General features: G+C 47.1%; 1 protein-coding gene across 3 annotated transcripts in view; it reads left to right on the top strand.

The window, feature by feature from the left end:
- LMO1 (LIM domain only 1) overlaps window positions 1–11,705 on the top strand; it is a 59,676-nt gene extending 47,971 nt beyond the window's left edge. For all 3 annotated transcript variants that reach the window (XM_088175627.1, XM_088175625.1, XM_088175626.1), the window contains 2 exons: window positions 6,783–6,908; window positions 11,250–11,705. In XM_088175627.1, coding sequence (XP_088031753.1) covers window positions 6,783–6,908; window positions 11,250–11,355 — 232 coding nt within the window. In that variant the 3' untranslated portion in view covers window positions 11,356–11,705. The remainder of the gene's footprint in view (window positions 1–6,782; window positions 6,909–11,249) is intronic.
- The last annotated feature ends 3,083 nt before the right edge of the window (window positions 11,706–14,788 follow it).

The raw sequence follows: 14,788 nt of genomic DNA, 5'->3' as shown, positions 1-14,788 counted from the left end.
AGATTTGCCATTTGTTTCATAATCGCAGTTCCAGCATTCCTACCTCTAATTATTTTTGATAAGCAAATGCTATTGAAGGAGCTGCTTCTGGGACAGAGCAGCTTAGCGTGCAGGCTCAGATGGCTCCTCGCAGCCCCCACGCAGCGCTGTGTGTTTGTTCCGAGGCATAATTAAACATTTCACCAAGCTCCGCTTCACAGGGACGGCCTGGGTGTTGCATGAGGATTTCCCATGAGGAGCTGACAACTTAAATTTCGCTGTGAAGTGCTGATGAAGAACGTGATTTTTCCTTTTTACTCAGCGTGGTGCCCGCACACGAGCAAAGGAGAGTCGGGCTTGCTTTGAGAGGAGCAGAACTGTTGCTTCTGCGTGTTTGATATGCTGGTGTTGGGAAAGTTTTTCATCCTGTAAACTGATTGGGGCTTTAATTAGATTCCAAAGAAAGCTCAAAACCTGCATTTAAAAATGATGGTGAACCAGTTAAAGGGAAGGGCTTTCTGGGAAACCCTGATGCTGTTCTCGGTGGGTTTCATGGCAGTTCTTTCCTCCCTCTTTCCCACATGTTTGGATCAGGGCTGCAAACTCAGCATGGCATCACTCTGCAGCTGGTGTCGATGCAGGGAGCAGAGCAGGCCTGTGCATCTCACCTGAAGGGCGGGGAGCTCCTGGCAGGGCTGCCATCCCCTGTCACCCCTCAGCACTGTCTGTATCACAGAGGCTTGAGCTCCATCCTCGGCAATTCCTGTTTCAGATGACTCAGATGCCATCCTGGGGCTTTTGCTCTGCTCCAAACACCCCCAGGCATTCATTCCATCAGTGAATCACTTTTGGGAGCCCTTTAGGTGAAGTGTTCTGTATCTGGCAAATATGCAGGGTTTAATTTTCTTGTGGGTTAAGAGCACAAACATGGGTGCCCTGCTCTGGTGGCACAGGAGGATGTGGACAAATTCCCTCCTTCCCCAAGTCAGTGACAACTAAACCATGGCTGGCTGTGTGAGAGCAAGCCTTTGGGAACTGGGATGTGTGTCCCCAACAGGCAGAATTTCAGTTTTCATCTCCCCAAGACACCACTAATGCTCAGAATGTGGCTTTAACCCGCAGAACCTGCAGCACCTTTGAAGCAGGAAGGAGAGAATTTGGGATATTTTTTCCCTCTGGAGAAGCACGATGTGCATGTATGCAGGGAGCATTCCCTGCTGGATTTTCAAGGGCCATGTTTAGTGTGGGAAGGAGAGGTATAAATGCAGTGTGACTGAACAAATGGTGTCTGCTCCGAGCCTAAAAATGTCACTAAGCTGAAGTGCTGCTTTTGCCTCGCAATAGGGAGCATCTTGCATGCTGCATAGGACACCCTCACTTCTACACTTGGTGTCTGTACAGATTAAGGAGGATTAATTAGGCTCAAAATACAATGTGTCTTGGCAACATTGCTGTGCTTTGTGATGTTAAAGTACAGATTTTTTTTTTCCCCTGCAGTAGCTGGTCCAGGACTTTCTCACAGCCTGTGCCTGTACTTGGTTTGTTTGTTTGCTTTCTGCCTTTTTTTTTTTTTCTCCTTTTTCATCTCCACAACTTCTCACTGAGGAGGAAAGCTAATGGGGAGTAATTCTGCCTGGCTGTGGTACACTAGCATCCCTCTAGCACTTCCAGCTTTGTAGTTTTCTGACTGCTGTATTTAAACTCTCCTAAGAGGATGCTGATACACTTGTGTTCAGCAGTGCCAGAGCAAGGATGGCTTTAAGGTCAGCAGCTCCAGTTATACCATGGGAAAGGCTGGGGCAGGGGAGGAGGGCTTGGCCTTCTCCTACCTGCCCCAACCCCTCTTAAATACCCACTGAAAATATGGAGGGCGAGCCCAAGGGAGTGAAAATAAGTGAACAGTCAGATGTGTCCTTCAAATGAAAACAGACTCCCTTGAGCAACCTCGAAGTTCAGGCCCAGTAATCTCTGAACCAGTGTGGTCACTTGGCCAGGGGCTGTTTTGTGCTGGTTCAACTCCCCCTGCTCTGCTGTCCTTGAGTGCCAAACCCTTTGGCATGCAAGATGTAAATTCTTTGGGGTTGAACTTGAAGGCTTCATGAGAGGACAGCTTGACCAGCTTCATTATTATCAAAATTCATTTCCTTTCCTTCAGCTGACATGACTTCTCACTGCAGCACTGACAGCAGTGTCCTGGCTAGGAGGGTGCCCCAGCTAATATGTATTTACTGTGCTGAATTTCCTATCACTGAGGCTTTCTCTAATATTACACAAAGGCTAATTACAGCAAAGTTGTCTGAAGTTGCTTTTAAGCTTATTCTTTTTATCTTTTGAAGTGATGTTCAGGCTTTCCCTGCGTTCGTTGGTATATTCAATACTCCAATCAAATCACATTTGTAGCTCAGCCTATTTCTAATATCCACAGATAGGAAAAATTCAAATTGCAGTATTTAAGAGCCACCCTCACTGAAAAACCAGTTGTTGGTTTATTTCAAAAGGTAGGGACAAAACCATTTCTTTTCATGAGGATAGATTTCAGGTACATAAAGCAAGTCTTGTTCTACAGCAGGCCCTGATGAAACTAAGAAATAAAGAGCACCAGGTAGATAGGGAAGGTGTATGGGCAAACCTATTTCACCTTCTGGCTGGGGATGATATGAGCATGGAGTTCCATAGCTCTTCTAAAACTTGTGGATCCAGATAATCTGGATATATAAATATGTAGAAAAATATGCAGTTGTACATAATACCTACAAATAGATACAAATGTAGATATTTATCTGTAGATTAGTGTTTTGTCCTCCTTCAGTTCATAATTCTTATCTTTCAGTGTTGACAGAACCTTTTTTGGGGGGGAATTATCAGTCTTCACTCAGCTGTTTGAGTTTTGAACTTGTTTTGTTCTTGTGTTTAAAAAAATCCAATTGACACTGCCAACCTTTCCTTTTTGTACCATTCATTATTTTTATGTGCCTGTCCTGCTTCCTCTTTTTTTGTTACCTATGAAGTCAACAGCTCCAAAATTTTTGCACTTTCTGTAGAGGGAAAACTTTTCTCCTTTTTTGATTGCTGCTGTCTAGTCAGACACCAGGCTGGAGGGGGTGAGAAGAAATGGGGACTCTCTCCTCGTAGGCAATGACTGAACCAGATTGTTGCTCCTCGTGGAGACAGAAATAGGCAAACAGGTTCCCAGTTCAGCCCCCCCTGAACATCTTGGTTGAACAAAAAAAATCTGTTAAAAGGTGCTAAACTTAACCTTTTCATATGAAAAGTTTCTTACAGTTTTCCCTACAGTAAGAACCCTTTACCATTCTTCCCCCTGCCTCCCAAAAATAAAACCTGCAGGGTGCTGTGGCATTGCTATGGTTTGAATTAATCTGAGGTGCACTCAGAGTTGTTGAGGTGTGGATCACCATGCACAAGGCTGCTCTTTAGCCCAGACAAGACCACATAAACCCCATCCTTTGACAGTTGCCTCCTGCTTCCAGGAGCACTCCCTTCTTTTCCCATTAATCCATTTGCATTCAGGGCTGCTCCTGTATGCCAATTAGCTTTAATTTTTACTATACACACTGACATCAATGGCCAATGAGAACAGGGCATAGCAGGGTTTTTAGTGTGCCCATAAACTACAGAAAATTGTCCTTGGACAAACTCCTGCTTTTAGACTGGCTGACAACAATAGACATGGTTAAGTTCAGGCTAAGAGCCTTTAAACATAATTACTACCACAGGGTAAAAGTTTAATTATGCTAAATTTTAAATCTGCATAGTCTATGCTTATTTACAAGCTGGCTGGGTCTTCCTGTTACGTAAGAGGGAATAAATCTGTACTTTAAAATTGTTGCCTTTTAACTTCAAAGGGAAGTGAATAAATAGGGTTTTTTAGAAGAAGCAAAACAACCCCAAACTGAAAACTTTCTGTATTTCCAGCTTCTTTTATGCCACTGGCCCTGAGCTGGTAAGTAGAGGCTAAACATTTTCTGATAGATTTTTCTAGTGCTCTTCAACTTCGTGTGTGTGAATGTGTTGAGAGAGTGTTGCATCTGTTAGGAAGGTGTCTGGGGGACAGAATGCAGATCAGTTTGTTCATGTGGGGTTATTTTAAATTTCACCACAGATGGGGCTTGGGGCAGAAGATTTTTCCTCCTGCTCCTTATCTTCTCTCCCTCCTTCCAATAACGCTGAGCTCCCCACTTCAGGAAAGTTTCAGCTCAAGTAGCTTCTGGATCAGGAGCTATCAGAGGTGGCAGGTTTTCTACAAGCAAACGAAAAAACAGGCAAAAGACTCTGTTCATTTTGTGTTTTCTTCCAACAGATTACAAAAAAGTCACATTCACTGAGCTACAAGTTACGGTGTATTTTTAGAAGGGTGGTGAATATATGGGGCTCTAAATCACTCCCCAAAAAGCAGATTAAAATCAGGAGGTGCTAGAATAAGTGTGAAATGTTCATCTGTTGGGAAAGGGAGGGTATGGAGGACTGTGAAACTTGATAGAAGAGACAAAGATTAGCACGTTGACTCGCTGGAAGCCACATTATGTAGACATTAGAAGGCAACATGATTTCAGCTGGACAGAACATAAGCTTCAGATCTTATGCAAACAGTCAAAGCCGTTTAACAATTGGTTTACCCCCAAAACCCCTGAAAGGAGACAGGTGAATACGATGCCAAATACATTTTTCATGTTTCTTAAGCTAACTGTTTAAATAGTTAAGTGAACATCTGTCCAAATTTCCCCATCATTTCCATTTAGAAAAGTCTCCTATTTGAAGGCTGAAGAAAAGCACCTGCTTAACAATGCAAATGGTGCTGTCTGGGGCCCCTTTATTTTGTTTAATCTAGATTGAGCTCCACACAACTGTGATGCTAATGAATAATGGATATTTTATACTTGTGCATGTAGCAGTGCTGGGCACAGAGCAAATCTAGGATTAACCTCCCAGTTTCCCTGCCTAATGCATTTGACTCATTTTTTTGAGTTGGCTGTGACTTGGGTACTCTAAAAACGGATGCTTGGTTTTATGGGAAATGGGAAAATCCTGGCAAAAGCTGTCAGGCTTCGCTGTGCCCAAGTGGAAAGGGGCAGCTAGGCTGAGGAAGGGAGGGATGTCTGGAGCAATGGCTTGATTTGTGAGTGGGTGCTGAATGAGAGCCAGGGCGTTCCAGGGTGGAGACCTGGACGCTTTTCAGTGCTGCATTTTTCCAGTCCCGTCTGCTGGCGTTAGGCAGTCGAGCCCCGTGCCCAGCTGCCTCCCCTGCCTGTGGGGGCAGGAGCAAGAGGGGTCAGCTTGCAGGGAGAAAGGGACTGCCTTTTGCTGGTGCAAATTGTATAGCTAGGATTTCACTCTGCCTTTCAGCCTTCAGATGGTGGAATCACGAGGGAAGAAATTTTGGTACTCTCTCTGCGGATTTTCTGTCCTGCATGAGTGTTTCTGTTCTGGTTTGTGCGGTTTAGCTCTCAGGGAAAACATAGTGCTGTTTCTTCATAGGAAGGCCTGGGATTTTGCAGCCAGGCCTAATGAAAGACCACTGATACCACTTATAAAGAAAAATAAAGGTGGGCTTTCTTACTGCTGGAGAGCGAGCTGACTTCAGGAACAATCTCTGTAGGAGGGTGGGAGAGTTGTGTGGAGGTTTCTATAACACCGCTGGGTGTTTTAATTCACAATTACTGGCCAGTAATAATTAGTATTGATTAGCCTGGCAAATTGCAGGTTTAGAAATTGGTTATGGATTTTCCTGATGCTTCTCATCTGCGTGTTGTGGAATCGGCCAGAACCGATGGCTCAAAACAAACCCTGAGCCCAGATCCGTCGGCGGGCAGCGGCGCGTTGCGTGCGCGCAGCTAATGGCCAGCAGGGATCGTGTGTCTTGAGGTTCATCACCCCCAAAATGCCATTTCTATCATCTCCCAGGCTAAGTGACTAACCACGTGTGACTAGGGGCTGGGGTGAACCTTGGTTCTGTCGCCCCGTGGCTCAGCGTGGCCGCGGTGGGGTCTGCAGGGACACCGCGGGCAAGGCGAGCAGGGGAAGGATGCCACAACCTTGCTGGAGTCCCCCGGCAGACATCTGGGGAGACAGATAGTGAAAGCCAAGATGAAAATGGCAAAGCTTGCAGCGCTGAAGGGCTGTCCTGGAGGGGCAGGGAGCTGAAGTGGAACGGCTGAGCATGCTGTTCAGGCCGCCGTGCAAGGGCTTAGCTGGCTCCCGGGAGGGCTGGGGAGGCACGGGGAGGGGGGCACAGCCAGGGAGCAGGGCTTGCTCTCTGAGATGCCTGGAGAAACGCTGTGCACTCACTGCAAGAGGAGAAGTGCTTTTTCTTTCTAAGCACCAGGTGAGTGAGGCTCTTGCCGAGCTCTGTCACAGAGCTGCCTGCCAGGATTGGCAAAGTTTGCAGGATTCTGTGTCCTGCTGCCAGCCTGTCCCTCCGCCAGGCCAAGCCCATGTGGAGCAGGACGAGCAGCTCCCAGCACCTACCCCACTGCTGCAGAGAGGCAGATAGTTTTTGACTGAAATTTTGTGAGCCCCAAAATAGTGCTCTAAGTGTTTAATGCTTTTCTCCATTAGACAGCAAATTAGCCCTAGGCTGACAAACCAAATGAAGTTTCATCTCGACGATCGGAGCCTGCTCACCAGGCAGTTTTATCCCAAGTTCCTGCACGCTGGTTGGTCAGTGAAATGGAGACTGCAACTTCTATTTATTGGTGCAATACAGTATTTGATACTGCTAATTACACTTAATTAGTCCTTCCACCATTTAATTAAAATGGCTTCTAATGATTGTGCTTCTTTGGCAGGCTCTTTGGTACCACCGGGAATTGTGCTGCCTGCAGTAAACTGATCCCTGCCTTTGAGATGGTGATGAGGGCCAGAGATAATGTTTACCATTTGGACTGCTTTGCCTGTCAGCTCTGCAACCAGCGGTGAGGACACAGTTTTTGTACACACAAACTAATTTATACCTTTGCCCACGAAGCAGGGGAAATGTTGGATGTGCCCTGCCCGGCTGGGGCTCACAGCCTGCGGGCAGGGCTGGGGCTGGGCTGCCAGGCTGACCTGGGGATGCATGTAAGTACCTGTAGCCCTTTCAGTGCAAATCCCCTTGGAGCTGGTGGGAGTTGGAGGGGCAAGGGGGAGGACACAGACACAGCCTGTACAGCTGCTGCTGAATAAAACAAACTGCTCCAGCGTCCTTTCAGGAGCTACCCTCTTTGCAGAAGGCAGATGATGGAGAATGGAGCTCCTCTGGCAAACTGACATTATCTCACTTAAATCACATTTCTGACACACTCAAAACTGGGGATGGAAAAGAAGAATGATAACGAGAAAGGACAGGAAGGAGAAAAATACTCTGGCTAAGCCCTTTCCAACACGAGGGACAAACCCCTTTAGTTGTTGTGTAGTTAATAGGGGATCTTGGTGGTATAACTTTGAGTGGGGATTATGTATTTCTGCTGGGTGGAAAATGGAGTATAATAAAGGGCATATATATCAGGGAGTATGATAAAGGGCCATGCACGGTATTTTCACCTGAACTACCTGTATCCAGTTGAGTTTGGGAGGGCTGTGAAAAATCTTCCCAGCACCATGTTTGTTGATCATTGTAGGCAGAATGGAGGCCCACAAAACCAGATGTGATACCGTGTCACCTTTTGATGCAATTCATCTGTCCATTCTTGTCTAAGATAAGTTTGGAACTGCTTGCTTAGGCTGTAGTGACTGCCCAGGGGCCAAGGGCTGTGCAGGTGTTCCTGTTCTGGATCTGTGGTTGTGTTTCCCAAAGATGAAACTAGGATGCAGTGCCTCATCCCATGGGAAAGTGTGAGAGAGATGACAAAACTTGTGGGAAGATGGAGAGCCCAATTCTCTAAAAGTCAAGCTAAAACCCCGGCTTAAACATTCCTTGCTCAGTGCAGAAAAGATCCACAGTGGGATCTCTCATGAATCAGCCATGCACGTGTGTGAATCCCAGCTTCCCCCTGCACTTGAGAGATGCTGTCCGGCTGTGCTCCTGCACCGTCCGCCCGCGGCTCAGCCCCGGCATGGATTTGGTGCCGGAGGAGGCAGAGGAGGTGGCTTTGCTTTGCTCAGCGTGTCCGGAGGCAGGGGCGGTGTTTATTGGGGGTTCGATCGCCGTGGATGCTGTCGCCTGCCCGGGCGCGGTGGCAGTGCCGGGGCGGCAGTGACATCTAGTGGCACCTGGCCTCGGGCTGCTCTCCGCGGGACCTGCGGGCTGCCCAGCTGGGCTTTGTGACTCTGGAACACCGGGCTGACCCCACCTCATCCTCCGAGATGCTCCTTCCACGCTGCTGCAACCACCAGGCGTTTCTGGGGTTTGTCTCCCCAGCCCTCCGGATCGGCTCTTTTCAGCCTCCCGATGATTCCTGGGAGTTTGGGCTGCTCCCAAACTCCACACGGAACATGGGGCTGGGGCATTATAAATGTCCCTTCAGGCACAGTCAGGAGTTCTGGTTGGCCTTAGAGTCTGCAGGCTGGGTATCTCTCACCAAACCCCTACTTCACCCCTCTTCTCTCCCAAAAAATCCTAGTGCTGCCTGGTTTTCATTCTCAGTAGTTCCTTTTAAATTTCACTCTTTATTTCAAAGGCTCCAAAGCACCTCTCTGCCTCCCGTCCCTCTTCTGTTGCCAGTGTGGTCTCACTCTGTCCTTCAGACAACGTCCAGGGCTGTCAGTGCCTGGCAGGAGAGTGCAGGTCATCCCCCCATCCTGCCAGAGCTGTTCTGGATTTGCTCAGTTTGTTGAGGGGCTGAGTTGTTCTGAAAGATGGGCTACACGTAGATTCTTACTTTTCGCTGAGGTCAGAGAGCTGCCAATTTTTATGACTCGTTCTGTAGAGATTTGGGCTTGAGAGGACAGAACAGAAGTGATCCTGGAACACACAGCACTGGATGCTGAACTGAGAACAGTGAGATTAAGTAACCCTAAAATCAGAATTGCAGACGTGGATGCCAGTTCTGGTTCTGAATTGGAAACCTCAGCTGAAACCCCGTCTTGTTCTTCAGTTCTGAAAAGATTTGATGATGAAGGTCTTTTCTTAGTTCTCTTCCAGCTTGCTTGCCCTTCTATAGCTGGACTTTGTATAAAGTGCTAAATCTATCACAGCAAACCTCTAATATTTTTACCAAGTGTGCAATGTTTTAATTATTTTCATTCCCTAGAACATCACTTATGCATCACCACTGCATTACCACTCAGCCTACCATGTTTTAAAGTGTTCTGAAGTTATCAGGGTCATTGTAATGCTGAATAAAAGCTGGTCACTGGCTGATAGGTCAGTGTAACAAGGGTTGCAGAAAATCCAGCTGCTTCTCTTGCCATTATCTGAAGTGTGGCTTTGCTCAGAAGAAAATCACTCTTAAGAAATGGCAGAGTAGGTTCAGCACCTATTTCTGACTGCTGCTGCCTGGAACATCCCTGCTGTGAGCATAGGGGCTGGCAGTGTGAAACTGGGCCTGAGGTCACCCTGATAAATCCTCTCTCTCCAGTTGTTCAGCATCAGCTGAAGAGATCCCAGTTTACTGGCAGGTAGAAACAGTTGCCTTTCCAGTGAGTCAAAGCCTTCTCCCAAAACTTCACATCACATGAGGGTAACCCTGTAGAGCATTTCAGTTCCCATGCACTCCTACACACCCCTATAGCTTCCAGCTCCCAAATTCTCCAGCTCCTCCTTTGGCTCCTCTACACCCATAACCAGGTTTAGCTGTTGATGATGCTGGTGGCAAGAGTAATTTTTGCATTTCTCTTCCTGGAGATTTATTTGGCACTCAAGGTGGGGATAAGTAGTGAAAAGCAAGCAGCTGTGTCTGTTATTTATTGTGAGCAAACCTGCTCCTGGGGAAGGTGGTGTTAAGGAGAGTGTGTGCAGTACAGTTTTTACCATAAAAGCTGGTAATTGAATTGGTAATTTTTTTATCTTTTTAATATATGGAAAAGGTTGAATATCAAAACTACTAGAGCATGTGCCACAGAGGGAAGAAGACAGAAGGTCTTCAGTGAAATCCTATAAATTGTGAACCAATGCCCAGTTCTCTCTGTACCAACTTGGCAAATTAATCAGTTTATTTGCAGGCATGCGTTTGGAGAAAACTTGTGCCTGTGTTGGGCCTATAAAGGAGCTCTAAAATTATCAGTCCTGTTCTTTCACCAGAAAATAGTCAGTTTTATGGAGATGCTCTGCCTGAAGCTGCCTGATTTACAGATGATGAAAGCACTTTAGACAAGGGGTGGTCAGTGCCAAAGCTCTGCCTGGGAGCAGGGGAAATGGGCATTTGAGGTCTGCTCAGTCTCCTGAGGATGGAGTCACCTCCAGTGATCTTCCTTCAAAGCCCTGTAGATATTTGGCCTGGCCAGAGGCTGGTACCTCCCCCTTCCTCTCAGTGCACAGTGCCCAGCCCAGGGTGTCTCTCTGCTTTAGGGACCTGAGGCTGATCCCAGACTCAGCTCTTGGGGCAGCCTGTGCTCTGGTCTGTCATTGCCCTGCCAGTGTGATGGACAAAAAGCAGCCCCCAAATTGGGTGCAGAGAACATTATCTGTTATCTTAAGAAGTAAAGATTAGCTTCTGATTCCTGAGCAAGCAGGCAGGGTGGAAAAAGCTATTGGCTGTCAATTCACACCTCTCCGATCTTATATGTGGAACTTTTTTGACCTTAATGGTCAAATAAAATTGTTAAATATCACAAGCTTCTCTGTCAACTTCAAGACAAACAGAACAATTTACATGGTATATAGAGAGCAGTGCCCTTCGCTCAATGAAGATAAAGGTTAGGAGTCCAGCCACCGAGAAATTTCTATTTATTGTTCAGCACTGTACACAAGGGGGTGAGGAAGGACTTAATAGCCAGTCCTTGCCTGGAAATTAGTGTAAATACTGCTTCACCCGAGGGAACTGTGGAAATGTGGATACCAGCAAAAACTTCAAATAGGCTCCGTGTAATATTGCCCGCTTGATTTGCTGGCTGGAGAGCCAACATGTCTTGTCTGCAGAGACAAATCCCTTAACTGCTCCCAACCTCCTCCTGCAGCTGCCACGGGACCTGCAGAGAGTGGGACCTGCTCCCTGGGGCTGTGCTGGGGAAAGGGACAGCAAAACCCTGGCATGGCAAAGGGGAGAAGCACTGGCAGAGCTGGAAATCAAACCCTGCTCACCGGAGTCACCTTTGGAGCCAAACTGCCTCAAATTCCCCCCCCAGTTCTGATACCTGTCCGTACTCACACCCACTCATCCTTCTTCTTTATCTTCCAGATTCTGCGTGGGAGACAAATTTTTCCTGAAGAACAACATGATCTTGTGTCAGATGGACTATGAGGAAGGGCAGCTGAACGGGAGCTTCGAGTCTCAGGTTCAATAGCAGCCCCTGCTTCGCTGCAGCACTGTGGGATGGGCGCTTGGCCGCACGAGCAGCGAGGGCGTCTGTCAGCTTGCCTGCAATATTTTTTTAATTCTTGGTCCAGAGAGGACTATATACATTGTAGTACTTTTTTCCCCCCCACCCAACACAAAGCAGTTACAATTTTAGATGTACAGTTGTGCCTGCTTAGCTGAGCACTGCATTGCCTGTATGTTTGTGAGTTTTTGGGGTCTGGGGGAGGGCTCTGTACAGTCTGTTTTCTGTATATAAACTGGAACATTTATTTTATGAAAAATGTAATGCAATTTTATTACTGGTGTGAATTAAAAATTATGAATGTTTCCTGGTCATCGTTGCTGTGGTTTCTTCCCTGTGTGGCAAAAGCCTGCATTTCCTGTGCTTTAGCTGAGCAGACTGTTGGAAACATGTACATAGATCCCTGGAAACTGCATGGATCACAGCACAGGCAGGTTCTCCCATAACAACCCGGGGAAATGATGCTGCAGGGTTGTGGAGACTTCCATCCAACCACCTGCTTCCCTGTGAAACGGGAGGGACTGAGCTGGGGGCAGGTGATGCTGTGCCACGCTGAGCTGCTGGCTGGGAGGCTCCTTGTGGGCTCAGAGCCTGGCCGTGGAATTCCTGGTGCCTGCCCGATGCCGTGGCTCCAGTCTGGGCTGCGAGGAACAGCCCTGCCAACAGGTGCCTGGGCATCGATCAGAATATTAATTTCAAGGCTTTGCTGGGCTGTGGGGTTTTCCCGTGGGGCATCACTTGTCCAGCTCAGAGCTGCTGCGAGAGCTGATGTCAGGGCTGGGACGTGGCTGGGTGCTGATGCAGCAGATCCCTGCTCCCAGCCCTTTTTGCTTCCCCTGTGCCAGGTGCTTTGACCTCCCACGCAATAAAAGCCATCACATTTGAAGCATCTCCCGGAGAAAAAAATTCTGAACTGTGTTCCTGCTGCGATGCTTTGTGCAATGATTTTCAAGGTTATGCAATTCATGTGCAACCCACTGGACTGTATCAAACACATTTCTTTGTACAGTGAGTGTCACTTTAATATAGTGCACCAGTAGCTGTAAAGGATGGCTGCAATTCTATTTATTTTGTCTTCTTGCTTTTTCTTAGATTTACCCCCCTTTCCTTTAATAAATAGACACCGAGTACTTTTTTTCTGATGTGACTTAATTGGTTGCTGGTCCTGGGTCACTCGTGTGTGTTCTCTGAATTGCAAATGCCAGATGCAGTGCAGCTTGGTGCTGCTCTGCCTGTTGCATGAAATGCTTCTAATGTACACCTGTGCTGAACAATGGCTAAGCAGAAGCAAAACACCACCAGACACTTAGCATGCTTCAAAATATTGCCTGTCATCTAGAGCTACTTCATTGTGGATTGATTGAGTGATTTTTCTTCACAAACAGATGTTTTGGGTTGGGAAACCCAGTATAAAATGTGTGGCCTCATCCTTTTTTGTTCCCATAAACATGGATAGCAATTAAAGAGCCACTTCTAGCTGCCTATGGATATGTGGTGTTTAAACTGCTGTTCTGTTTTAGTGCTTCTTGGGGTGGGGGAGGTTGTCTTTTGAGAAACTGTAGAGTTGATGCTCTTTTTGTAGAGGCTATTGGAGGCAGCCACCCTGGGGCTAAGGAAGGAGCAGCTTGTTGCCCAAATTCCTTTGAAATGGGGCTGCCAGACAGCCACTGTCCCTGCCTGTGCCCTGGATTGATGGCTACCTGCCTGCCTGCCCCTGGGATTTGCTGCAATTCAGCACACAATGGCAGGGCAAGGCTGCTGTGCTGTGGTGAGGAGGGGAGCAGTAAAACCAAACCAAAACTACTCACCAAACAAGCTGGAGGGGCTGTTCAGCTTCAGTTCAGATTCTTAAGGAGGGTTTTGGTGCCAGTTCAAAAGTCCTTCAGAGAAAGGTACCTTAAGTTACACCGTGGGCCATGGCTCAGGAGCTGTGGCTTCCCATTGCCCCCCTGCACTGGCCCTTGCTGTGAAATGCAGGCACTGCTCCCCTGCTGGGGTGCAGGGGCTTCATTTCTGATGGGCAGCCTTCTTGATTTATCACCATTGCTGTAGATCTCAGGAGGAATTCCATGATGCTGGCTCATGTAAATGCCCCAGCTGGAGACTGGGTGGAAAGCCTAGGGCAGGACACAATTTCTCAGTGCTGAATGGGGTGAGGCAAATATCCAATTGTGTTATATTTAAAAGAGAAAAAAAAATACAAGGGAGAAATTGTGCAGCATCTGTATCCCTCTTTTCTGTGTCTGCACAGCAGACAAGGCCTACCTGCCACAGCCCATGCCCCGAAGAGCATTGGAGGTGGGATACCTTTAAAAATAAAATTCCCAGGAGGACAATGCAATCATGAATTCTTGTCTGAATGCTGCAAATTTGCTTAATAGAAACAAGGGCTGGAGTACAGACCTGCTGTTGAATAATCACTTCCACTCTCTGGAGCAGAGCATGGAAACCTTTTGATGGTGTTATAGTCATCACTTGGCATAAATATTCATTCAAGGAATCAGAGCAGAGTAAATGGCATTTTAGCCACTAATAATTTAGTATTAGCAGATAGCCTTTTTACTGCTAAAGATAACCACTGCTTAATCAGTTTAGTGACCACTGGCATACAGTATGACATTTAAGCCTGTGCCTCAGTCCCCGTGCTGAGGACAGGGCTGCTGGTGACCCCTCTGCCCAAGCCTCCATCGTTCCCAGTGTCAGCCCCAGCTGCCAACTGCACTCAGCTGGCTTTAACTTCTGCATTATCTGCCATTTGCCTCCTTATCTTAGATCAAAGAGGAATTTAAAGTTCATACTACAGATGTTAAAATCTAGGATCTTCTGTCTCTTTCTCTTTTTGTGGTTGAGGCTAATGGCTGATCACAGCGCAGTCTGATTTTGAGATTAAAAAACAAGCCAGTGTTTAAAGGCAATCAAAATCTTAGGCTTCGTCTCCATTCATCTTTAATGCTGGTGTAATTGCTGCACAGATTCTGGCTCTTCCTGCAGACTTAATTTATTTTATTTTTGGAGCATGCCCCTGTCTGTCAGAGGGATGTTATACTTCCCTGAGCAGCATTAGCGCTATTGAGCACTCCGCCACCGGCAATCCAGCTCACCCCATTTCATATCTTGCCAAACAAGTTAATCTAATATTAACAGCGGTTTGTTACCTCGTTGTTAGCTTAATTTACTTCACAAGAAATGCTATATTTGCATTTCATCCCTCTGTCACTGGCTTGTGAACCACGCTTCCCAAGGCCAAGAAGGGATGGCTCGTGCAGCTCGCAGCCACACAGGGGAGGGGGCCACCACCCCCCCCAGGCATCCTCCCTAATTGCCATGGGGGGATGTGGGGGCTTGGGAGGAGGATTTCGAAAGCCACAGAGCAGGTCCTGGAAATGCAATATTGAGA

This window comes from Sturnus vulgaris, chromosome 18 (genome assembly GCF_052056855.1).
Source record: "Sturnus vulgaris isolate bStuVul1 chromosome 18, bStuVul1.hap1, whole genome shotgun sequence".
Taxonomy (NCBI): Eukaryota; Metazoa; Chordata; class Aves; order Passeriformes; family Sturnidae; genus Sturnus; species Sturnus vulgaris.
This window is presented reverse-complemented; position numbering and strand designations above follow the sequence as displayed.